General features: G+C 42.5%; 1 protein-coding gene across 2 annotated transcripts; it reads left to right on the top strand.

The window, feature by feature from the left end:
• Positions 1–1531: 1531 nt before the first annotated feature.
• On the top strand, positions 1532–27501 carry LOC145349955 (ADP-ribosyl cyclase/cyclic ADP-ribose hydrolase 2-like). Of its 2 annotated transcripts, XM_080198687.1 has the most exons (9): positions 1532–1744; positions 2091–2199; positions 7066–7195; positions 7716–7851; positions 8977–9059; positions 16050–16126; positions 17903–17995; positions 19907–19993; positions 26183–27501. In XM_080198687.1, the coding sequence occupies exons 1-9, from the start codon at positions 1678–1680 to the stop codon at positions 26241–26243; spliced, it is 843 nt and encodes a 280-aa protein (XP_080054813.1). In that variant the 5' UTR covers positions 1532–1677; the 3' UTR covers positions 26244–27501. The 2 variants fall into 2 exon arrangements, with proteins under 2 accessions (XP_080054813.1, XP_080054821.1); XM_080198695.1 differs by lacking the exons at positions 1532–1744; positions 26183–27501 and adding an exon at positions 20141–20153 and having other exon boundaries at positions 2033–2199.

Below are 27501 nucleotides of genomic sequence, written 5' to 3'. Positions count from 1 at the left end.
ATGGAAAGGTTTGGGAATTGAATTCCAGAGGTTAGGATCTTGGTAGTTGAAGGCATAGCCAACAATGATGGGTCAGGGAACATTCCAGATGCTTAATTAGATGAGTGTCGATATCTTGAAGTGGAGCAGGAGGAGATTACTGCGATAGGAAGGGATGAGGCATGACGGGATTTGAAAACCAGAATAAGAATTTTAAACAATGCTATGGCTTGTAATCAGTAAATCAGTGAGCATGTGTGTGATTAGTGAAGGAAATTGATGCAAATGAGGACATGGGCAGCAGAGTTTTAAATGACTTCAAATCTAGAGGCTTTCAGCAGCAGGTGATCTGAGTCAGGGCAGAGTCAGGAACCAAATTCCTCACTGAGGCTGACATGGGATGGGGTTTTCCAGCCACGCTCTCCCCAAGACTGGAAAATTGCACCCAAGGTCAGCAGACATTTACATGGACCGTCCTCGTCTGCTACGATTCCCGTGGCGAGCGGGACAGGAAAATTCCACCCACAACCTGGTTCAGTGTCAGACATTTGTGATCTGAGAAGGATGGAATCGGTGGCTAGAGAATGGAGTTTGTAGCAGGGACCAAAGGTCTTTCCCATGTTTAATTGGAAGAAATATTTGCTCATCCAGTACTGGATGTTGGACAAGATGTTTAATAATTTTTAACAGTGGAGCAGTCATGAGAGATGGTGTGAAGTACAGCTGGGTTTCCTTAGCTTACATGTGAAAACTAATGTATTTCTCTCAGAAGATGAGATCTAGAGATAGTATTTAGATGAGAAATAAGGGGCCAAAGATAGATTTGTGGGTACACCTGAGGTAATGGTAACAGGAAGAGAAACCATTGACATGATATCCTGGCTACAGTGAGTTAGCCAAGAATGGAAACCGGTGAATGCAGCCCCACACAGCTGGAGGACAGTGAGGAGGTATCAGAAGATTATCACAACAAAGGCTGCAGACTAGTCATAATGGATGAAGAGGATTAGTTCATTCTTGCCACAGAAACATACTACGTTATTTGTGATTCAGGTCATCTGATGAAGAAGCAGCACTCTGAAAGCTTGTGCTACCAAATAAACCTGTTGGACTTTGATGTGGTGTTCTTACTGTAGCTAACATGAGGAAGGAGAGTTTGGTGTTCAGCAGCTTAATGGAAATAGAATTGAGGTCCTGGAGATGTGTGTCACGGACAAGATTAGTTCAGAGAAGGGAGATAAGAGAGAAACTAGAGAACATGGGTTCAAAGTTAGGAGGGAACCTCGAAAGCAGTCTAACCTAGTGGATTAGAGGAAACTGGTAGGTTCAGCTGTCTGGATGGTTTCAATCTCAGGAAGAGAAGGGTTCTGGAGCGGGATGGGTGTTTAAGATAGAATTGCAGGAAAGAAAAGAACCAGGTGGTTATCTTTACATTCTGGGGTAATCCTGGATTAATGAGCAGTTTTAGCAGAAGCGATGAGGATCGTACAGTACTCTGTGATCCAATTAGATCTGGCAGTGAATGGCTAAAACAATTGTCCTCCATAACCAGACTTCCCTCTGCATCTCATCAACCAGGATCTTGGGAACTTCAGCCAGCTTGGAAGCCAAGCCACCTTTGAGCTAACTCCCAATATTGGGGGGAGGGGTGAGCCTCAGTCAATAGCCAGTTTCAGGTTTTTGTGGAGCTAGGAATAAATGGCAACAGACAGTTATTACACTTTTAATAGCTGTTTTGGCTCCTCTATGGGTCTGGAAGTACTAGGTAAGAGACTTCTACGTGTTATATTCAATTCCACCCACCCTCACCCAGTCCAATTTTAAATCATTTCTTTCACAAATATTTATTGAACTGCTGACAGTGTCTAGCATTTTCTGTCTGTGTTCAATATTAAGCACGCATTGTTTTAATCGTCCTTCAACTAGTCAATTATTACATACAACTTACCTTTTTTTTCCCCATAATACCATTCTGATATGCTCAAGGACCAGTGGCGACGTGACATTTTCACTGCAATTGCTTTTTCAAACTTGTGACTCTCAAGTTTCCGAAATGTCGAAATGGAACATGTTTCTGTTTGGAATCCTACTGATGAATTGTTTGACTTCAGAAGGTGCAGCAATAAAGTCATGGCATGGAATTGGAACAGTCCACAATTTGGAGGAGATCATAATTGGCAGATGTTACAACTACATTAGAGTAGTGAATCCTACAATAGGGTAAGACAATTGTTTCTTTATGATATATTCATGCAAATACAGATTGGTATGGCTCTCTGAACCACTGGTCACTTATTTTCTCCATCGACATGCTGCTTCAAGCTCTCATGGGCAAGATGTATGATGATGAGAATTGACTGCTAAGTGAGTGCCCGATGGTCTCGGTGCTGCAAATGGTTTGGTCAAAGGGACACAGCTTGAAGAAGAATGTTGCTAATCGTGAAGTCATTGATAAATTTAGTGAAAAGCGGACAGCCTAGTAGAGATTGCTGAGGACACTGTGCTAATTGGAATAATCAGCATTTATCCCTACTTTCTATGCTACCTCCTTTTGTCTAAAGACTACTTCTATCCGTTGAAACAGAAGTCAGCCAAGTGTACCTTTTCGGCACTGCTTTCAATGCAATGGTATGCTTTCCTTAAAAAAGGAGACCAAAACTGTCCACAGAACGTAGTCTCAACACCCTGTACAGCAATAACAAAACTTCCCTACCTTTATATTCCATTCTTCATGCAATAAAAAAACAACATTCCATTCGCCCTGCTCATTACTTGCTGCACCTACATGCTAACCTTTGTGATTCATAAAAAGAAAACCTCACTGTGAAAGGCAGTTCTAAGATTGCAAGTTATCAGACTGAGAAGAGAAACAGGAATGAATGCTTAGAACTGAGAAATCACATTGATTCTTGGATACTTGAATATCAATGTAAAGGACATTATAAAGTATATCTGAGGTGTGTTTTTTTTGTTGGGCTATGAATAAGAAGGGGATATGCCATTCTGTGGTTTAACCTACAACTTGCCTACAAAATATACTGCTTAAGAGTTTTTAATCATTTGTTTCAGGAAATGTCCTAAAATGTGAAACTTTGACACGTCATTCTGTCAGCAATTTAACTGGAATTTTGAATTTCTTTTTAAAAGTCATCAGTCACTTCGGAGATCATAACACAATTCATTAGGGATGGAATATTAGGAACCACAACAATGGAATTTAAGATTTATGTATTGAAATGAAGTATTGCATTGAATTGTATTTCAAGCACAATATCCTTGGGATAAAGTTTTGAGGATGGTGAGTGATTGGTGCTCACCATCCTGAGAGTTGGCACGTAACATATTACTGTGCCAACTGTTGAATTCCCACTGCCATTTAATGTTTACTTGAGTGTTGATTGGCATTGGACTGGACCTCTGTTAGCCTTGAAAGGCAGTCCTGCCTGTGAGTCCTGGGGACACAGGGACACTGTCTCAGAGTAAGGGGTAGGCCATTTAGGACTGAGATGAGGCAGAATTTTGTTACTCAAAGGGTGATGCTTCTTTGGAGTTCTCTGCTACAGAAGGCTGCGGAGGCTCAGTTGTTGAGGACGTTCAAGACTGAGATCGATAGATATCTACACACTGGAAAATAGTGTTAAAATAGAAAATCAACCTTAATCTCATTGAATGACAGAGTGGGCTCAAGGGGTTGAATAGGCTCCTCCTGCTCCTATTTCCCTGTGTTCTTACTCTCCTGAGAGGTAGTACTACCTCTATCCCATCTCTGGCCAGGAGTCTCCACCCCCGTTTTCAACAGATGGGAAAGGGAAGGAGGCGGAGAATTCACCAGGAGTCCCCAGACGATTTTTACACCCAGTGGGATTTCCTGTTCAGACTGTTCCCACTCCTCACCAATAACATAATGGGGTTCCCACTATGAAAGGTTCATAATATGTCTGGACCAGCAAGGACCTAGCAAACAGTTCTCACCCATGGTGCAATGTGAGTACAGGCCCCACGGTGGAGACGCAGTAGCCGGCCGTGCCCCCTGTATTGCTAGGAGAACAGTGGTGCGGTGGGGGGGAGGAGGAACTTCTTCACTGAGGGTGGTGAATCTCTGGAATTCTCTGCCCGTTGAAGTGATGGAGGCTACCTCGTTGAATATGTTTAAGTCATGGGCAGATAGATTTCTGGTAGACAAGGGAATTAAGGGTTATGGGGAGCAGGTGGGAAAGTGGAACTGATCCACTTCAGATCAGCCATGATCTTATTGAATAGTGGGGCAGGCTCGAAGGGTTAGATGGCCTACTCCTGCTCCTATTTTTATGTTCTCTTATGTTCTTAATGAGGGTGGGGGAATGGGGAATGGGGACTTCCCATGTCCATGAGGTTGAAGGGAGGTTCCATGGGAGCTTTGGCTTTTTTTAAATTGGGGTGCCCTTGAAAATGGGCCCACGCCATTCTGTCAGCATGATGTCTGGGATCTGCTGCTTGACTCTCTTTTTCCTAAGTGTTTGAAAATATGGTAGGAAAACCCACCAGGCAGTTGGCAGGCTACCCTCCACTTCTCCGCCTAAGCCAACAAAAAAGAATGAGGAAATTCCGCCCTCTGTTTTACAGGTTTGTAACCTTCAGAGCAATTAATTTGCTTTATATCCAAAGATGTGTAGGTTTAGCAGATTAGCCATGGTAAATGCTCAGGGTTACAGGGATAGGGCAGGGATGAACCTGGATGTTCTTTTGGAGAGTCAGCGCTGACTTAATGGGCTGAGTGGCTTCCTTCTGCACCGTAAGATTTCTATGGTTCTATATCCCTTTGTTCAGAAATTAGCCTAGGTTTGATGGGTTTTTTTTCTGTTTATTAACTCTTTTACTGCTCTGAGTTAACAGACATTCAAACTTAAAGGAAAAGTGGGCTAACACCTCTGTTATCACAGCAGAACTCAGAATTTTTAATCAGCGCATTTAGCATTGAGGCTGCAGTTTTTTCTGCCCTGTATTTCCATACCCCTGAACATATTACTTTTAATGCTCTTGAACAATTAGAGCGCATATTGGAAACTCAAGTACTCATTGTCCAGTATTTTTCCACCCAATGAAGTTGATTAATTTTGTCCATTAAAATTAATGGAATGAAAAGCAAGAGGATGAGTGCCTGAATTCCAAATTCACATTCCTGACATTCAAAGTTCTCAGGAGTGTTAAACTCTGAAATTAACTCACTGAAGCCACAACTCTCACTTGTATAGTGCAGTAAAATATACTATGGCTCTTCACAAGAATGTCTACCAATGGTTATTTTGAGAGTTGCACCCTAGTTTTCAAATTCCTCCATGGCCTCGCCCCTCAAGTCGCTGTAATCTTCATCAGCACTGCACACCCTCAGTCTCTGAGGCCCTCCAATTCTGGTCTCTTGTGCATCCCTAATTTACTTTGCTCCAATATTTATAGACATGTCTCCAGCTGGCTTAATTTTAAACTCTGGGCTTCCCTCTCTATCTCTCCTCCCTTTGGACCTTTCAATTTCATTCACCTGACCAAATATCTGGTTATGTGGCTCTTTATCAAGTCATAGAAGTCATAGCCTACAGTGCAGAAGGAGGCCATTCGGCCCATCGAGTCTGCACCGACCACAATCCCACCCAGGCCCTACTCCCATATCCCTACATATTTACCCACTAATCCCTCTAACCTATGCATCTCAGGATTCTAAGGGGCAATTTTTAGAATGGCCAATCAACCTAACCCGCACATTTTTGGACTATGGGGGGAAACTGGAGCACCTGGAGAAACGCACGCAGACCCAAGTAGAATGTGCAAACTCCACACAGACAGTGACCCAAGCCAAGAATTGAAACTGGGTCCCTGGAGCTGTGAAGCAGCAGTGCTAACCACTATGCTACTGTGCCGCCCCAGGTCCTTATTTGACACATCTGTGTCAAGTAATGTTTAATAATGTTCCTGTCATCATCGGAAAAATTATGTTAACCATGTTATCAAATGCAAGTTACTGTTGTTAAAGCTTTGTACATTTTATTTGTCTACTTTATTTTACCTTCATAATTATCGGGCTTCGGTGCTGAAATCAGAACTCCAAACATGTAGGCTTACTAATTTGGTTAGACATTGGCCTGCCCTCTCTCTCCTGCCAATAATGACTTGACAAGTCCACCTCACAGTAGACCAGCTTCCACACTAATCAGAAAAGCCTCTTGATTACCTGATTGGATAGATCAGGATTGTCATTCAAACACCTTTTGTTTCCTCATCAACTATATTTTTATAACAAATAATCGAAAGTGTTCAAATACAATGAAAGAGAGCATTTTTGCAATGTTCTCCAATTGTTAGTGAAGTTGTGGATTAGTTTTCTATAATACAGTAGTGGCTATGCTTAGAAGAAAAGTACTTCATTGTCTGTAAAACACTTTAGGACGTCCAGCGGTCATGAAAAGTGCTATACAAATCTTCCTTTCTTCTTTAGTCTTCAGTTCTAGGATAATCAGGGGGTTACAACAGTTTCTATTATAAATTTGCTGAACCAAAATTTTCATTGATAACTGAATAAATTGTTATTTTAAAAATAAAAAAGATCTCCCTGAGAAAAACCTCTTGATTACCTGACTGGATAATTCCTGACTGCCAGTCAAACACTCTTTTTTCTTTCCCTCATCATCCATATTTTTATTACTAATAAACAAATGTGTTCAAATAAAATGAAAGAAAGCATTTTTGCAATGGTCTCCAATGGTGGAGGCTAAGAATGGATTCATAGTTTCTATTTCAATACTTTGGATTATTACGCTCTCGGTTCTGAAGAAGGGTCATGGGGACTCAACATTAAATCTGTTTCTCTCTCCACAGGTGCTGCCAAATCTGAGTTTTCTCATTTTCTATTTTTATTTCAGATTTCCAGAGTGCTTTGCTTTTGTTAACATGCTGTAATGTTATTTAATTTGTCTTCCACCTTATTACTATTTACTTTACCAATGACCTACTGTGATTAAACAATGTACAATAGCTGGCTTTATTCACGTTGTTAAGCAGCAGTAGTATCAACTGCTGACATTACAAATACTTTTGAGAATGATTATTTTATTTCAGAGAAAAGAACTGTTCAGCGATCTGGGAGGCATTTCGCGATGCCTTCATTTATAAAGAGCCCTGCCATGTCCTTCCAGCTGATTATGGGGATTTTATCAGTCTGGCACTGCATGCTGTCCCTGAGAACAAGGTAAGCTTGCTCAATAACATGGGTGCAATTAACATTTGGTTTGAATTGAATGGAAATTTACGCAATGTAAAATGATGCATATTTCTAGAATTTTGCTGTAATTCAGGCAGTGACGGGGTAAAGTAATGATTTTCTTTCTGTTCTTTTCAAACATTAAAAGGAATACAATTTCATATTCTGTGCCTTTCTTATGCCTGGAATTTTTGATAAGGGGAAATGTAAATATTTGTCATTCAAAATACATTAACCAATATTTGTTCCACAGGTAACATTTATCTAAGTTAATTGATTACTACAGTGATAAAGAAAATATGAATGACATAGTGAGATCATCTTTTATTTTTATTTTTCCAGTAAAATTATGGAAGTATTTTAAAAACTTTGGAATATCATTAGAGGTAGTGATCAAAAGACATTTCTACATGCACTAATACATATGGATCAGAAAAAGCTCTCCCACTTTCTTTATTCATATGGACCAACTGTTACAACTAACTTGGCTTTTTTAACTTAATTACAGTCATTATTCTGGGAAAATACCAAGCTTCTGGTGCACAGATATTCAGATAAAACCAGACGAATGATGCCTCTTGGTGACACCCTGATTGGCTATTTGGGAGATGACTTGGACTGGTGCGGACAACCTGAAGCTCCAGGTGAGATGAATAATTCTTGCAGATGCTTAATATTATTAATCACAATGTTAAGGAAAGATGATAGTGTATTACAAAAGGCCATCAATAATTGGGAATTAAGCTGTGCTGTGAATGAGTTCACCAGGACATTTAAGTTAGTCATAATCATAATCATTCTTGTTCTCTTCAAACATTAAAAGGAATACGATGTCGCATTCTGTGCCTTTTTTATGCCTGGAAAATTTGATGAACTGTAAATATTAGCCACTCAAAATGCTATAACTGCGATCTGTTTATTTGTTCTACAGGCTGTATTTGTCTCAGCTAATTGATTACTATAGTGATTTAAGATGTGCATGGAAATGCATCCCAGGGTTTCCAAACCAAACTACTCAGGAATTTACATAAATGGAGTTTCCATTTGTCTGATGTGGAATGTATATGCTCCCTTCACTGGGGCATGGTCCATTTACCCAAACCAGTGAACGACATTTGTTACCAAGATGACTGTTCATTTTCTAAATATCATACGAATTCACCAAAATTTTCCCCGCCCACCATGGTCTAACAATATCTTGGAGTCAAAGATTGTCTAAGGTCTCATCAATAGCAAATGAAGAAGAGCAGTGCAGACTACAAAATACACATAGGAATTTCCACACTGATGGTCAGTTGTAGGGTTAGAGGAAAAACAATGCAATAAACAGCATTAATAATCATTGAATCCCTACAGTGTAGAAAGAGGCCATCTGACCCATCAAGTCTGGACTGACTCTCTAAAAGAGCATCCTGTCCAGACTCTCCCCTCTGTACTATCCCTCTGCCCCTGCACATTTACTGTGGCTAATCCTCCTAACCTGCACATTTTGGACTGTGGGAGGAAACTGGAGCACCCAGAGGAAACCCACGCAGACGTGGGGACAATGTACAAACTCCATGCAGACAGTTGCACGAGGCCAGAATTGAACTGGGGTCCCTGGCACTAAGGGTCAACACTGCTAACTGCTGTGTTGCCGTGCCGCCCAAAGAAACCTACCAGATTAGTATGCATTTATCATGGAGGGAACAATTTTAGACAGGCGTTATTGTCAGCTGTTACATTAATCTTTATCTTACGTTTATTGCTGATATTCTTATTTTTTGCAGGTATAAATTTTGTATCCTGCCCCACAACAACTGAGTGTGAAAATAACCCAATTAATTCATTTTGGAAAATAGCATCTGAATCTGTAAGTTGTTTTCAGAGAAAATGTCTTACTCAAATTGCACACACAATTTCCTTGTCCCCTTAAACAAAAAGACCGATAAACTTTCCCTCTTGGATATCCACATACTTATGGGAATGAAAATCCTTCACTTCTAATTAATTGTTTCCATCATTTAGTTTAATTCAGCACTTATATAATTAGAAACCCTGACCACGATTCTCCCATTGCGGCCCACAAATTTTCTGGTGGGTCTAGCCGGGAGACACGTGTAGGCAGCCTTGAACAGGGATTTGTGCATGTGTCAGGAATGCATTCACATCTCCCAGAGCCAGTGAACAGTCCACAACCACCGGTCAGACCATGCTGGAAACTGACGGGAAGACAGATAAGTAATTTAAATCTTTCCTGCATGTATTTTAAATATGTATATGTGTTCATTATTGGGACCTTTCGGATCCCAATTGAATCTCCCATCCATCAGAAGTGCTTCATTCCAGCGGGGTTCAGACTAGCTCCCTGAGTTCGGGGAACTAGCGGGAGATGGAATGAAGGGGGGGGTCAATTGGTGTCTCCCAGGAGGTTGGGAAGCAGGGGGTTGTGCCCCCTGGGCATGGGCACCTTGGCAGTGCCAGTCTGTGCCCCCATAGTACTGCCAAGGGGCAAAGTGCCCATGTCCAGGGGACAGATTGGCACTGCCCAGTGGGCATTGGACAGTGACAAGGGGCAGGGCCTACTGTGGGCAGGGCCTGGGGCAATCAGTGGGGATAGGGGGATTTTGCTGCCACTCTGCATTGGGATCAGTCTGTGATGGAGGGAGGGCAACAAATGGGGCGGCCTGGGGACGGAGATGGTAGCGATGGTCTGCTGGGGTAGGGGTCTGACCCTGGGGTGGGGGTGGTGGGGGGGGGGATCACCGCGTGGGCAGCAGCGGGGGTCTGCCAGGGTGAAGGGGTGGGGGTTTGCCACTGCTTGGGGATGTGGCCTGGACATCGGGGCGTTCCTGGACAGGGTGGGTCAGGGCTGGCCTGGGAATTGCTGTGGGGGCAGCAATTGGAGCATGGAGGGGCAGCACTGCAATGGTCCCGGATTGGCCAGTGATCAAACTGGCCAGCAGATGGGGCTTCTGACAGATTGAGACCACTGCGCATGTGCAGAGTTCCAGAACTGTCAAACTCTGGCACAAATAGGCACCGCTCCCCCCCCCACCGCCCCCCCCCCCCCCCCCCCCCCCCCCCCGGGTTTTTAATGATATTCACAAGTGGGACCTCTGTAGTGCACAGAATGTCATGATTCAGGTGAGAAGCTGAACTGTCAGAACAGTTAGGATTTAGAACAGTTTTCCTGCCAGTTCAGCACTTTAGGGAGAATTGCCTCCCCTCGATTGCAGAAGGAGGCCATTCGGCCCATCTGCCCCAACAACAATCCCACCCAGGCCCTATCCCCATAACTGTACGTATCTACCCCACTAATTCCTTTAACCTACATATCCTGAGACACTAAGGGGCAATTTAGCATGGCCAATGCACCTAACCCACACATCTTTGGACTGTGGGAGGAAACCCACACAGACACAACTGGGGAATTGAACCTCGGTCCCTGGAGCAGTGAGGCAGCCATGCTAACCATTGTGCCACTGTGCCTCCCATCTTAGTTGCATCTTATAAAAAATACTTTTCAGGAATAAGTAGCAGAAAGTGATTGAAAACATGTATTTTGTTAACTGTTCCTATATTGAAACTGTCACACTTGAATGAAAATTATTCATGTTTGTCCATCAATTAATCTGTTTGTGTCTGACACCTCAACTATTTTACTTTGACTGCCTACAGCTAAACTGAGCTGAATTCTTACTGGATTACATCAGTCTGTGCCAATCCTATTCTTTTTTGTCTTTTCTTCCAAGTCATAATCTTACTCACTGGGCAGGAGTTTCTGTTTTGGATTAAAAGCCCAACATCAGGGTCAAAACTGAATCCTGGCCCTGCACCTTGTTGGGAGCAGCAATCCAACAGTAATTGGTGCTCTATTAACCAAATAATGACCAGAGGGTGCTCTTTTCACCCAATTAAGGAGAATAGATGGACTCTTAAAGCTGGCAAGATATTGGGAGGCAGGTGAGAACGAAAGAGAAAGCACTTCCATCTTGAGACATCTTCAGCACTTTTAAAAGCCTTTATCAGAAGGCCATAGCCACCTGGCCTTGATGGTGGAGGGGCCACCTCTTCACTACAAAGCCAGCGGCCACTTTTGTAGTCTGGCAGCCATGATGGATGAGGAAGGAGGCCCTAGTGAGATGAAGTATGGCGTTCCTCTCTTCCACTGGGAGACTATCCTTGTTTAACTGGCCAAGTTTCAGCCACTGCATAGCCACTGGAAAATTCTGGTCTGTGGGTGAAGTGCCTTAATAAGCCCTTTCATTTCCTCAATTAGTTAGCTGCTGCTTGCAAGTGGGTAGCATTCCCCCCCCCGCCCCCGCACCCCGGTCAAGCCTTCTTGAAAATGGCTAAGGGGCTGGATGGTACTGGCAAACTGGCGCAATTAAATTATGCACAACCCTGCCTCAGTTTCCACTCCCATCAGCTTCCAAAAATCCTGTCCATTATCTCAGGCCCAGGGGCTTGTGAAAATAAGAAAACTGAAAATAAAAGAACTGCAGAGGACAAGAGGGGAAAGAAAAACAAATGTGTCAATTGGATATCAGTCAATTAGCTCAGTTGTTTGGGCAGCTGGTTCATGATGCAAAGTGATGCCAATAGCATAGGTTCACTTCCCATGCCAGCTGGTGTTATTCATGAAGGATCCACCTTCTCACCTTGCCCCTTGCCTGAGGTGTGGTGATCCTCAGGTTAAATCACCACCAGTCACAGCCTATGGTCATCTAGGACGATGGTGACTTTTTACTCATTGTACTCAAATGGAGGCTTTTCATTGGGGACTCATCTGTGTTTGTTTATCAGATCATACTGAAAGAGAAGGTTTTGTTCTAAAGGTGCTTGCTCTGCAAATTTTGTCTCTATGAATAAAAGTTCATAAGTGAGTAAATTATAGACTCCAGTATCCTTCACCACCTGGTTATCTAAATTTTGATAAATGGAGGGAAAATATCCCATGGAATCTACACACTGAATTCACTGTATTTATATTATATAGCACCTAAGATTGAACACTATGGGTGGGATTTTACAGCCTTGCCCATCCCAAAACTGTAAAATCCCACCCGAGTTCAATGGACTTTTCCATTGACCGCCCCTCACCCGCTCCTATTGCCAGGGCAGGCAGGGTGGTAAAATTCCAGTCAATATTTTAATCAACCAAAATTTTGTATAACTTTTGTCTACTTTATGTCCCATTTATAAAATCCAAATGCCAGTCAGCTTTATCTTTCATCACTTGAACTTTCTGGAAATATTGAAAAAAAAATTGTTGTTCCCTGATGCACCTGTTTTTGGAAAAAAAACATTCTGATAACTACCTAAAACAGATATTTGAACTGCTGGATATTTTAAGGGAGAAACACCTTTTTAATCTATTTTTCCCTGAAAACTCAGTAGGGCTGACTTGCTCTACTTTGCTGTTTGGATCATAATGTAGCCCAACCAGCAGTTCTGAAGCCACCCACCACAAAAGAGGTAAGTCAATATGTTTAGTCTTACCTCTGTGTGGACTTCAACAGAGCACGAGTGCTCCTTCCAGCTCCGCAATACTCCTCCACAACAGTCCACAACCCTGACCAATATTTTCCTCACCTCCACTCCAAGGATTTGCATAAAGGCCGCTGGCCCAAATTGAAGCTGACTGACTTGGCAGTTCACCACAATTACTAAGAGGAAACTCGAGGACTGATTTTGGGAGATCATTGAGCTAACTCGTCATGGTGAGCTGGTGGTTAGCACTGCTGTCTCATAGCGACAGAGACTTGAGTTCAATTCCGATCTTGGGTGATTGTCTATGTGGAGTTTACAAATTCTCCTTGCATCTATTTGGGTTTCCTCTAGGTGCTCTGGTTTCCTCCCACACTCCAAAGATGTACAGGTTAGGTGGATTGGCCTTGCTAAATTGCATCTTAGTGTCAAGGGATTAGCAGGGTAAATACTTGAGGTGATGGGGATAGGGCCTGGGTAGGATTGTTGTCAGTGGTGCCTTGATGGGCCAAATGGCCTCCTTTTGCACAATAAGGTTTCTATTTTATTCTGTCAGAATAATGAAATGAATCCTTTAAGAACTGGGAAATTAGGAAGATGATGAATAGAACAGAAGAGAACCCTACAGTGCAGAAAGAGGCCCTTCGACCCATTGAGTCTACACCGAACAACAAACCCACCCAGGCCCTACCCCAATATCCCTACATATTATACCCACTAATCCCTCTAACCTACACATCCCTGGACACTAAGGGGCAATTTCTTAGCACGGCCAATCAACCTAACCCACACATCTTTGGACTGTGGGAGGAAACCGGAGTACCCAAAGGAAACCCACAAAGACATGAGGAGAATGTGTGGAGTTTGCACAGACAGTGACCCTAGCCAGGAATTGAACCCAGGTCCCTGGAGCTGTAAAGCAGCAGTGCTAACTGCTGTGCTACCGTGCTGCCCAAATGGAGGGAGGGGGCAGAATTTAAGGATAAAAACAAGTTCTAAGGAAACTCAGCAAGCCTGGCAGCATCTGCGGAGAGAGGTTTCAAGCTGAATTACTGGCGGTGATTCTCTCATCGCACGCGCAAATTTTCTGGCAGATCCGGTAGGGAGAATAGCATGTCAGCTAATTACTGGGACTCGCGCATGCATTCCCGACGCCTGCGCTTCTTCCAGAGCCAGGGAACAGACGCTGTTCCCTGTGCTGGAAACCAGGAAAAGAAGTATCTGACATTAATCTGTTTGAAATATATTTTAAATGTAATTTAAATTTCAGGAATATTTCACTCTGGCGGGGTTTGGAGTAGCTCCCCACGTTTGGGGAACTATGGGAGACCCTGCTAGAGTGAAGGGAGATACAATCGGGGTCCCCGGGGGGTTGCCCCTGGGCATGGGCAACATGGCAGTGCCAGCATGTGCCTTGACACTGCCCAAGAGGCAAAGTGCCCATGCCCAGGGGGCACCTTGGCATGACCCAGGGGTACCAGCTAGTGCCAGGGGTGTGGGGCCTATTGTGGGCGGAGCCTAGGTGTGAGTGGGGGGTTCCCGCTGCCACTCTGCATGGAGATCGGTCTGGGCTGGAGGAAGGCCAGTGATCGGGGCGAACTGGAGGGGTGGTGGTCTGCCAGGAAGGGTATGCCTCTCCGGGTGTCTGCCAGGATGGGGGATCGCCACTGCTGGATGTGGGGGGAGGCTTGACATCGGGATGCTCCAGAATGGGAAGGGGCTTGGGGCTGGCCTATGAATTGCTGTGGGGGCTGCAATTGGGCCATGAGGGGGTACTGGAGAGGCAGCACTGTGGAGGTCCTGGGCTGGCCAGCGATTGAGCTGGTCAGCAAACAGGGAGACTGACAGATCGGGGCCACTGCGCATGCACAGAGTTCAGAACTGTCAGACTCCGGTGTGAATAGGCCCCACACCCTGGGTTTTTAATGAGATTCACCACCGGGACCTCTGCATTGCACAGAGTGCGGGGTTTCGGACCTGAAGTTGCACTAAAAAAGGAATCGTGATCTAGACCAGTTTTCCAACCAATTCGGGACTTTTAGGAGAAATCCAAAATCAACTCAGAACATTAACTCTGTTTCTCTTTCCACAGATGCTGCCAGACCTGTTAAGTTTCTTTCCAGTATTTGTTTTTATTTCAGAGTTTCGGCATCAGTGGTATTTTGCTTTCATTTTAAAATTTAAGGGTGGAGCACAGTCACAGTATTCAGAATGAGCTGGAATTTGGGAGGGGTGCAGCAAAGAAAATATTAGAGAAGTCAAACCAGGAAATTACAATATTGCAGAGGTGGAAAATGTAGGGCAGTATTTTCACTAAGCTGGGTTGACTTGAGAACCCTTGAAAAATGGTATCCTGTACCCATGTAAGGATTCCTGACCCCTCTCCCAGGCAGTCTGATTTTCTTGTAGCATCTTTTAAAGGGTGGGTCAGGTCAAAAGCTGGAATGCAGCCATTCCAATCACGCTGGCTCCACTGCGGGGATATGCATCTCCTACTCTTCCAATTTTTATTGATTGTTGTCATTTTTTAACAAGACATAATCCACGGCCTCTCAGAAAATCTGTGAGCCCTAGTCTGCATGAGGGGACTTTTTAAAACATGAGTTCCTTCTCATGTCCCCATGCCAAGAAAAGACCCTCCATTACCCAGTCCTCCCAATGACCCCTAGTGCTCTTATACCATGCTACGGCACTTCTATGCCTATCGACTAGTATGTACTGTATTGAGGCAACAAATTCTATACCAACAGTATAAATGTTTTTAAAAAAGTCACTTGTTCAATATTTTCCACTATGTTGAAAAATGTAATTTAATGACAGGGCAATAAAAACGTCAATCATCCAGATTTTATTTAAAGACCTCTAACAGAAATCACAAGCCCTTGAAACCACTTAACATTGTGTAAATTAACAGTGTGAAATTTATAGTGAAGATTAGAGAATCAGAGCAGTCCATCAAATCATGTTTTCTCTAAGGTGCAACAAGAGTAATGAGGATTGGCTGGGAGCCCAGAAATCCAGTACTGTGTTATTTTTCATCTATTTGATTGCCTGTCGCAGGTCTTCTGTGAATGGTGGTTCACCCATAAATACTACCACAGATGTGGGGGGAAAGGCTGCAAAGTATTAGCTGTCACTGTGGATTCATAATTGAGGAGTTGTTGAAAATGTTCTGCCCAGATATCACTGTTGTACAGTTTGTTAAATGACAGGAGTAAAAGGATTAATTTATATTTCTGTAGGGATGCCTAGTATGAGCCTTGTTTCTAAGTTAATATAATTATAAATGATAACATTTTGAATAATAGCTACAAACACAGGGTAACTTGCACTTCATTAAATGCAATTTAAAATTTGCATTACCTTTCAGTATGCAAAAAAGGCAAAGGGAATAGTGAGAGTGATGATGAACGGCTCAGTTCCTGATGGAACTTTTCTAAAAAATGGGTAAGAGATGTTATCAATTATTCAGAAGTGTTCTGTGAAAATGTAATCTTTTTTTGAACTGTCCAACAAACAAGTTAAATGCATTAGCTTGGAACTTCTATTTCTTTGGGGGTTGCAAACAAATGTCACAAATTCCAGTAGATGAGGAGTCCAACATCAGAGCGGAACCCAGCTATTTAGATTTTTGTGCCTGAAATACTGCACGTAATTCAGGTGGAGATGATTCTGAACATTTCCTACACCTTGAGGTCTGATTTACATGTGTGTCAGGGGTGGATGGATAAAGAGTTAATAAGCTCTTCCAGAAATCCTACCAGATATGGTCAGTTATAGATAAACCTGAAAGGAGCAGGCATGTGTGGCCAGTTGGGCTCTCGCATGGCCCACTAAGCAAAATTCAAATAGTGGTCAATTGACAGGGATCAAGGGCAGTTTAAATCTGGGATCTAAAGTCCAGGGAGCATATTATGAGTTTCTCAACTCTGCCTCGAGAAAGTTTGTGTTGTCCTCCCAAAAGAGTCTTCCCAAAATCCATCTACGTGAACTTCCTTTGACCAAATGCCATCCCACTGTACTTCACAGGAACATGATACAATCAACTCATCAGGAAGTATTCTCCAAACCCACTCCACTTACTCAGGCCCCCTCTGTATCCTGCTTCAGCAGCAGCTGCCAATCCAATACGTTTGCAAATGCTAGTGAAGGCATTCATTAGGTGTAACACTCTGATGTCCTATCTGTACCGATCACCTTCATGACTGTGGGGTGTGTGTGCAGGAGCGGGGGTGGGCCCTGGGAGTGGGGGGGTGGGCCCTGGAGTGGGAGCATGGTGGCCCATTCTCTTGGTGGTGGGGAGGCAGGGAAAGAGCGTACCCTTCTATGCTGAGAGGTTGGGGATGCTCCCCTGGTCGGTGGGAGGGACGGGGGCGGGAGATGCACCTTTGTTGTTGGGGGTGTTGGGCTGTTTCTGTACGCTGTGACTGGGGCACCCTTTAAAAAGACCATTCCAGTTTCTGAAAAGCCGGGCTGGCCAGCATGTTTTTCACGACGCGTAAATTTGCGTAGATCAGGTGAGCATTTTTGGTATCAATTTCCTCATTTTTAAAAAATTAATTAATGGGATGTGGGCATTGCTGGCTAGGTCAGCATTTATTGCCCATCCCCAGTTGCCCTTTGGAAGGCAGCGGTGATCTGCTGCCTTGTCATTTAGGTACACTCACAGTGCTGTTGGGAAGGGAGATCCAAGACTTTGACCCAGCAACACTGAAGGAAAGGTGATATATTTCCAAGTCAGGATGGTGAGTGAATTACCTGTCTTCCCACTGTAGAAACAATGTTCCACAGCCTCACTTCATTTCTTGGGTATCCTAATGATCATCCATTTGTGTCTGGTTTGCTTCAAGTTAGGAAGTATGCAAAGCTGTAGACAGGTTAGTTCCCAAACTGCTGCAAAATGTTGATTACCGTTTAACCACACTCACTAGTCTTTTATGCAGTAACATTTTTAAGTAATTGCAATTTGTAAAATATGGTTTCTTTGATAAAGCGCATAGTACACTCAAAAATTTAACTACGGTTGCAATATCCATTAACTCTCCTGTCAGATAAATGATGTTTTGAGACCCATTGTTATGTATTTATACAAGATCACCTTGTTGGGCAGGTTGTCACTCTGATTAATAAAATGCTAATTGTAGAATGCACCTAATAAACAAAATAGATCAAGTTACACAAACTATACTGAGAACTATATTTTTTAATTCTTTTCTTCTGCAGGTTTTTTGCTAAGTACGAGCTTCCGAATTTAAGAAAAGGCAAAATTCCTGAAATACAGATTTGGGTCATGCACAATATTGATGGACCTGTTCGGTAAAGAACATGTGTTGTCTCTTATACCTGTCAATAGAAATATGTTTCAACTAACATTAAAAACCAACATCATATTCATTCTTCATCCCCAGTCTAAATGATTTCTGTTTAATATGTAAGGAATAGCATTAATATATTTTCTATCTGGTGTGGGTTTGGTACGAGTGGTGTAAGATTTGAGTTCAGGGGCAACCAGTGACCCAAAAAAAGGGGCTACTGAGCTCATTAAAGGAGTTTATTAAGAAGCAGCAGTTTAACAAGTATGCATAATTAAAATAAATAAGAAAAGCATATGACCTGTGAGAGGTGAGAATGATTTTCCTGAACAGATAAACAGTACACAGCGTTGAACTTTGGTGACAGCTTTCTGCTCCCTGGCTTAACTGTTAGGAAGCTCTTTTCCTGGTCATCCTTGCTCTCCCCAGTCCTCCTCCGCCAGAAGAAGGCCTCCCTTCCGAGCATCTATTTATTTACTCTATTTCTAGGGACTGGTGGCTTGTCCATGTCAAACCACCATGTTTGACCCCATTTAGCCCTTTCCTTGCCCAGTATCTTGCCTCGAGGAGATCTTCCAGTTTATCTTGTGCTGGATGCTATTTGTTAACTCCTGCCAAATGCTATCCTCAATAAGAGGATACAAGACTCCATCCTACCAACTGCCAACATGGAAACCTGTACCAAGGGATCTCGGTAAGAAGTCTCTCAACACCATGTTAAAGTCCAACAGGTTTATTTGGTAGCACAAGTTTTCGGAGTGTTCCTCCTTCTTCAGGTGAATGAAGAGTTGTGTTCACAAACGGGGCATACATAGACACAGACTCAATTTACAAGATAACGGTTCGAACGAGAGTCTTTGCATGTAATCAAGTCTTTCCAGGTACAGACAATGTGAGTGGAGAGAAGATTAAGTACAGGTTAAAGAGTTGTGAATTGTCTCCAGCCAGGACAGTTAGTGTGACACGTGACAATGCAGAATCGCCAAGCAAAAACTGATAGCCAAGTTCTGCACACATGAGGACGGCCTCAACTGTGATCTTGGGTTCATGTCACACTATCCGTAACCCCCACGACTTGCCTTGGCTTGCAAAATCTCACCTGGATACTTGAAACAAAATGAAAATGACTACAGCTGCCCTATTACTATGGTGGAGGCCTGAGGCCAGGTAGATGGAGGAGTCTGTGTAAATGATCCTGAAATTCTGACCCTGGGATGCCACCTCCAGGCAGGTGACCTTTTCCTGACACCAGGGGACAAGTTCCAGTTGACCACTTGTCAGTGGTGTTGTGAAGTGTGCTTGATAATATGTAAAGTATACATATTTAAATATATGATTATGTAAATAGTTATCATTGGAAGTGATGCAAAAACCATTTTAGTTATTTAGTCTGCTCAGAGAGCAGTGTATGTAGTAAAGAGAAATCTCCATTAAAGATCTGTGTTCAATTGCTGTTCTTGCCTTCAGCTTCATTTGTGATAGTGTAGAAAGAGATCATACAATTGCCCTTAATTGGACTTTTTTAGTGATCTTACCAAGCTACCCACTGCTGACCCTGCCCCATAGAAAAAGCTCACAGACAGAATGATGCCAGGAAATTGGCACACCGGCTGGTGGTGTGAAACTATGCTCTGGCCTGTCTCAGTTCCTGTCCCATATCAGGACCAAAATCTTGCCCATAGTGTCTGTCCATTTCACTTGCTTCAGTATTCGATAGGGTAAAATCTCATGAAGTTGTATTAGAAGATGAGTACACACAGCCCGTTTTTCGATGCACCCTCGGGAAAAGTATAAGGACTGAAAGTAATCTCTAACTTTGCTGTAAAATGATGATAGCCTTTCTTAAACAACTCTCAATTCAAGTAATTTCTGTTATTGATTGTAAGCTCGAGTTAATATGTATTTTTTCTGATAGAGAATCATGTGGGACAGGCACCATTAAAGACCTTGAAAATGTTCTACAGAAGCAGGATTTCAGCTACACGTGCATAAACAATTACAGGTATGTAAATTATTACAATAATGGCATCAGTGGCGGTTTTGTGCTACCAGTAAATTTATTCACTTTAAACAAACCACTTTTAGGGTTAAGTATCATATTAGAACACCATGATCCAAATAACTTAACTGAATCAATTCCTATTTACAGAAATGCTCCTTAAGAGAGGGCAGAAGAGAAAGTAGAGTGTAGCAGGAAAAATTATTTGTGTTTGTTCATGGGATGTAAGCATTGTTGGCTCAGCCAGCATTTATTACCCATTCATAAACTGTCCCTGAAAAGGTGGTGATGAGCTGCTTTCTTATACCGCTATAGTCCATGTGTTGATATTGGAACATCCACGGTACTGTTAGGAAGGAACTTCTAGCATTTTGATCCAGCAACAGTGAAGGAACAATGACGAAGTCTGAGTCAGGAATGTGTGTGGCTCAGACGGGAATTTGTAGGTTGTTGTTTTCCTAGGTATCTGCTGCTTTTGTTCTGCAAGTTGGTGGAGGTCATGGGTCTGGAAAGGGCATTTTCTTAAATCTCACCAGGCCTGCTACCCAGATCTTGGGATGATGTGTATTTGAATAATTGTGGTGGATGAGCTATGCTGATGAGTCACAGCAGAGGTAACCATACTACTATGGCAGATGGAATACAATGTTGGCAAGTGTGAGGTTATCCACTTTGGTCGGAATAATGGTAGGAAGGACTACTACTTACAGGGCGAAAAGCTGCAGCATGCTATGGTGCAGAGGGACCTGGGGGTCCTTGCGCATGAGTCGCAAAAACCCAGCCTGCAGGTGCAGCAGGTGGTCAGGAAGGCAAATGGGATGCTGGCCTTCATAGCAAAGGGGATTGAATATAAAAGTAGGGAGGTCTTGCTGCAACTGTACAGGGCACTGGTGAGGCCGCAGCTGGAGTACTGTGTGCAGTTTTGGTTGCCGCACCAGCGCAAGGATATTTTGGCCTTGGAGGGAGTGCAGAGGACGTTCACTAGGCTGATACCAGAGTTGAGGGGGTTGAGCTATGAAGAGAGGCTGAATAGACTGGGCTTGTACTCATTAGAGTTTAGAAGGATGAGAGGAGATCTCATTGAGACGTATAAGATGATGAAAGGGATGGATAGGGTAGAGGTGGAGAGACTCTTCCCGCTCAGAAAGGACAGTAGGACTAGAGGGCACAGCCTCATGATAAGGGGGGGGGGGCAGTTTAGAACGGAGTTGAGGAGGAACTTCTTCACTCAAAGGGTGGTGAACCTCTGGAATTCTCTGCCCGTTGAAGTGGTGGAGGCTACCTCGCTAAATATATTTAAGACGTGGGGTAGATAGGTTTTTGGTAGGCAAAGGGATTAAGGGTTATGGGGAGAGGGCGGGAAAGTGGAACTGAGCCACTTCAGATCAGCCATGATCTTACTGAATGGCGGGGCAGGCTCGAAGGGCTAGATGGCCTACTCCTGCTCCTATTTCTTATGTTCTTACTATGATCTCAGGTCTATGAAGTAGCACACAGCTGCATTGAGGGAGGCAAATTAAGCTCCAAAAGGGCTAAAGGAAAAGACATGTCAAATAACTTTATGCCCCCTCAATGAACTTTGGGTGCTGATGTACAAGTGTAGCAGATAGAATTTATGTCTCCCTTTGGAATTTGTGTGGTAGGTTACTTACAATGAAAATCCAGTATACTATATTCTGGCAGAATTCTGTTTGGAATGGAATTTCTAGCCAAAGTGCTTTAACATTGAACAATTTATTAAACATTACCTGTAGCGGAATAGATAATTGTGACAAGTAAGTTTCACAATGATTACATTTTTCTTTAAGTGGTATTGTTTATATTAAGAAAGGAGATATTGTTGCAATCCCCATGGGAATCCATAAACCAAACGAGTCAAATTTACTGAACCCCCACTCTGCCAGGAAGAAACGAGATTTAATTGTTTGTGACTTTTACTTGAACACGAATCAGAATCAACATAAATTAAACAGTAAATCACAATTGGTATGAACTGTAAATTATACATGGAATAGCATATACAACAAAGACACATCCCACAAATCTTATATTCTAGGCTGTCCACTCTGCCTGTATGTCAAGGTCATCCATTGTTCTTCCAAACTCAGACCATCTTCAGACAGAATTCTAGTCCTTTCAAGAACGTAGTCAATTCTCTCCAGCAGCAGCTTCCAAAAAACAAGGTTCTGCCCGTGAAGTCTTCCACACAACAGTCTACTTCTTTCCAGAACCTTCTCAACTCTAAGCTCCCATCAGTTTTGGTGGCATGGATCTACCAGAACAACTTTTACCTTATACAGTACGGCCAATTCTGGACATTCATTCACTAATGAAAGTGAAAGAAACAGTAACAATAGTCTTAAATGTCCTTTCTGACTGCTCAAAAACCGACTGACTGTCAAGACTTGTTGACAGCCTCCTCTCTCCAGTCTCTGTATTTTAATTGCCTTCCCGTGGGGATTGCTTCCAGGTCAAGGATCACCTACTTTTGATATTTTGATCAGAAATAGGTGATCCTTGAGTTATAAAGGCAACAACTCAAGTTACTAACATTCTGAAAAAAGCTTACAGAATTGTTTGTCTGCCTTACAGAATTTAGGTTTAACGGAAGAAGTATGGAACATAAAAACAAAGTGGTAATGATAGATGTACATAAAACCAAGATATGATCTTAGTTAGAATGCCGTGTGAAGTATTGTTCCTCATGCTATAGCAAGTATAATCAGCCTTCAGGGAGACCAGAATGCTGCCAGGTATGAGAAAATACAAACACAAAGAAAATCTTGAAAAATGGGTCTTTTTGCCTTACTGTGGTGCAGATAATATCATGATATACTAGCACAATTTAAAATTGTGAAGGAATTAGACAAGGTAGATGGTTATTCAGTAGTTAAGAGTTCAAGAATAGGGCGGGGTGTGAAGTAAAACTATTACATTTAAAAGATTTAGAATGGAAAGACATCTTTTCATGCAGAGAATTGTAAGTTTGGGAAATTCATGTCCAACGTTAATGGTTGAGATAGTTTCGGTCTCACCATTCCTGATAATATTGGATAAGCGAATGAGAAAAAAGAGATTGAAAGGATATTAAGAAAGGTCGAAAAGCAGAAAATGTTGAAATATTTCAGCAGGTCTGACAGCATCCATGGGGAGAGAATAGAGCCAATGTTTTGAGTCTAGATGACCCCTTATCAGAGCTAGAACAGTACAGCTCAGGAACAGGCCCTTCTGGCTATCAGGAAGCATTTCTCTTCATAGAGGCTCAATATTCACCCCTTGATAGGAAAGGAAGGGGAAAAAGGTGAGGGAGAGATGAGGGAGATGGAGAAATAGATTTGGTCTGATTTTGGGGGGAAGGAAATGGAAAGGAGTCAAGGAGAGAAAGAGTGGAATGGTGGTGAGGGACCGGAGAGAATAATCTTCCTGTGCAGAGGGAAGCTGGTCCACTTCCATCCAGGCTGTCAGAGGGAGGTGGTCTCATGTATATTGTACTGCTTAACAGGTGGGGTTCCTGACCAGTTTTCTTCATTGTTTGGGGATGGGAAGTTACCAGGACTGAAGGGAAACTAACCCATGGCTGCCAGTTTTATTTTGCTGTGTGAAGACATTGAAGATTCCTTGTTAATGTTCATCAGTTGATTCTTATTGGGGTTTTCATAGCAGTAATTGGATAGTTACAAATAAAACTTCTGAAATCATCCTCTCTAACTTGTTAACCTGGTTATTTACCACTCTATCATGCATATAATCCTGAAATGTGGAGAATGAGGCCATGAAGAATAGATATTCTTGCAAACTCTGCCATCCAGCCCAAACTGATGGAATGGAAGTCTCCTTTCTGAGTTGGCTGCAATGTTTTTATGGGGAATTAGTTTCCTAGTTTTAGCTCTGATCACTGAGCATAAGCATGAAACGGCCCTCGTGCAGCACTAATTCTCTCATTCAGAAATGTTAATGTGGAATTCAGAATGCAGTCACAGTGGGAAACAGTAAGTTTACTGAGATAGAGGCTAAAGCACATTGTTAGGGGGATTAGGGAGAGTTTTTGCTTTAAACTGACAGGACTATATCTGATCTAAGAGTATTTAATACTGTCTAAGGGAAAGAAATTGATCCCTTGTTTGCTAAGAATAATATTGCTCACCTGGCCCACGACCAGATTTTTCTTCTTATTCGTTCATAAAACGACAAAGCATGTTTGAGAGCTAGAGCTGTGTCTGTAACTGGTGCCGGTCCATGTTTAATTAGGTGACAGTTCCCTGTTTCGCGGAAATGAAACAACAAAGTGTCCATGGGCTTTGATGGATCTGATGATTTCTCAACCCAAAGAGTCTAAGATAATGAAGTAAATGTAGTTTACATGATGACAAAACATTCCCTTTAACTCATTGATCACTTTAAGCAAACATTAGAATATATTGGGAATTAACAGAAGCTCCCGCAGCTGCAGCATTTTCTCTTGTGCCAAACAATGTCCTTTTAATCAGCAACTTCCAGGTAAAAGGTAAATATCTTTTTTTACCTGAGGATAGATTATTTGAGTGGTGAGATAAACTTCAGGCCTGAGTATGGGAGTTATCAGCTCTCTTGGGATGGACTAGGGGGTGGGTGTCACAGAGGGGACTATTTGAAAAGGTAACGGAAGGCAGGAGGTGGAGTGCTCATCACTTTGCCACATTTACCAATGGCGGGGGAGGTGGAGGACAGCACTCAGAAGCTGAATGGGCAACTCCTGTCACCACCAGTGGCACAGGGCCTTTAACCCAATGAGAGATTGCAAGAATAACCCTCATGGCTTGCTGGAAAGCTCAAGTGGCCACCTCCTCATGTGGCAGCTGCTCACCTGCCTTCAACAACGTTGTTCCAACCCCCTCAGCAATGTCCACTTGCCTGGCTCCAGAACCACTTACCTGATTGGAAGGGTGCTTCTAGTATATCCTTCCTGCCAGTTGTAGTGCCAGCAGTGGCCACTGCTTCCGATGACAATGTCTTTTAATTGTGCAGTGTAATTTAAAGTAATATTCAGTGCTCATTTCTGTAACATTAGCAATCTTCGATCCTTCTGTTAGATTGCTTCCTTTCTGAGTTTAAAGGCTGAAGTAAATCTGTTCTCGCTCATAGCTCTGATCCCTGAGTCTGAGGATCAGCCCCAAGGCTTTCACGTCACTGCCTCCATCCCTCGGTTGTCTCTCTCGTTTCTTTGTGCTTGAATTGGATTCTGTATTTGAGGAATGATCTCATCAGGGAGTTGTACAGTTTGTCATTACTCCCAAACTTAAATCGTCCAGCTGCAGAGGAAAGGAGAAAGCTGTGAGAATAACTTGCAAAAGCAGGGTTTGAGAAACAAGAACTATACAATACTCAAGATGAGATTGGAAAAAGAAGTTGAAGGAATATGGGACGAGTGGGTAAATGTAATTTGGAATATTTGTTCCTGTGAAGGATGAGCACCAGTTTATCCTCTGGTTGGACCTTCCATTTGAATCTGTCTTAAAAGCCAGCAATAGCTTTTCTAGTGTCACCAACATCACTGTAGGATAATCCAGACTTATCTGGAACACAACTAGTTTGAATTTTAGTAACTCATCCAATTTCTAAATTTATTCCACAAAATGAATAAAACTATATTAAAAGATTAGGAATTTCTATTTCACTGGATTAGAATCCCTACACTGTAGAAGGAGGCCATTTGGTCCATTGAGTCTGCACTGACCCTTCCAAAGAGCACTTTACCAGGCCCTCCCCTCTGCCCTACTCCTGCATCCCTGTGCATTTACCATGGCTAATTCACCTAATCTACACATTTTTGGACATTAAAGGGCAATTTTGCGTGGCCAATCCACATAAACCGCACAGACACCGAAGGCCAGATTTGAACCCATGTCCACGGCGCAGGGAGACAGCAATTCTAACCACTGTGCCACCATTAATTGTAGATACTTCCAAAAGATAGCCACTAGAAAAGAGAGGAAGGCACCAATGAGCAGATTCCCAGATCAGACACGCGCAAAGTCCTGCTAGTCAACAAAATGCTGACGTGACTCGGCAGTCTGAGTTTTCCATTTGTTTAATGGATGCAAGATCGAGATTTGTAGGCCCAAATGTTCCCAACCTGTGTCCGTGCAAATACCAGACTCCATCACTTGCACCAGTGAATTTTCTATCAGGTGTTTTCTACTTTTTCTTTTACAGAGCTATTCGCCACTTACAATGTGTGGATTTTCCAGACAAACCAGCCTGCACTTGTGTTTAGTATGAAGATCATTTCATTTAATCCGATGGACATCTCAATTTCATTTAACATAATTTCTCTTGAGAGCTGATGTTGAATCAGTTGTAGTTTTGTGCAAGCTTGCTTGGGATTGGTGAAATTCTGCAAAAATGTGTTGCCAAATTCCTTTCAGGTGGAAAAGACCTTTATTTAAATGTGAAGACTGCACCCTGCACTCTCAAGATGGAGCTGTTCTTTTGACAACCTTGCTGATTCTGAAATCTGTACTCTTAAGTTCTGCTGGGACTGTGAGATGTAGGTGAAATAGATAAGTCTTAAAAAAAGGCCTAAAAATTGAACTTAAAAATAAATGACTTTATCCACCAATTGTTTTCTTCCATCCCTGCCCAGCAGGTGTTCAGTTGACTTCTGTGAATTTCCCTGTTAACCAAATTTATGCTCCTAAAGCCTTTTAAAATATTGCTAATAGTTTGAGAACCTCTTACTTTTGTGTCCTCAGCAAAAATTATCTCATTTTTGCAAGTCCCTATCACACTGATACAAGCAGTGTGAGTCCATCTCCTGCAAGACCTTCAGATGCTTTGCAGAAGTGGTAACACCACTGAACCCAGGATGACCCACATGTGTAACAGCTGGAAATGCTGAAGATGCTCAGCATGTCAAATATCATCTGGAGATATGCTACTTGGCCTGCTGTTTCCAGCTTTTCATTGCATACTTAACACAGTCTGCAGTACATACTTACCCCCACTCCTTCAGGAAAAAAAACTTGTAATTGTTGTTATGCAGTCAGGCATTTGGAGAAACCATTTGAACTGAGCTGCATTCAATTTTTCAACTAGGAAAAGATTTTATTTCAAAATTCTGCTCTTTTTTGATTGTAAATTCTATTATCAAACAACTTATTTTCAAGACAGTAAGGTTGCAGATCCCAGAACACATATCAGGGTTGAATGATTTTATTAGGTTGATCTTTTACTTTTAAATTCTGAAAATGAATGAGCCAAACTTTGCACATCCCTAATTTCAATCAGTCCATCATTGGCATCCATGTTTTCAGCTGCCAAGGCCCTAAGGTCTGGAATTCCCTTCCTAAACCTCTCTGCATTGGAATTTTCTTGATAACCTCTCCACCTCTCTGTATCACTTTTCTGTTTTAAGATGCTCCTTAAAATCAATTTGACCAACCTTTTGGTCACCTGCTCTATTGCCTTTTATGTGACATAGTGTCAAATTTTGTTAATTTGCTCCTGCAAACACCTTGAGATGTTTTACAATA

This window comes from Carcharhinus amblyrhynchos, chromosome 1 (genome assembly GCF_965287045.1).
Source record: "Carcharhinus amblyrhynchos chromosome 1, sCarAmb.v2.hapA, whole genome shotgun sequence".
NCBI lineage: Eukaryota > Metazoa > Chordata > Chondrichthyes > Carcharhiniformes > Carcharhinidae > Carcharhinus > Carcharhinus amblyrhynchos.
The sequence above is the reverse complement of the archived record's forward strand: the minus strand, read 5'-3'. Positions and strand labels throughout refer to the sequence as shown.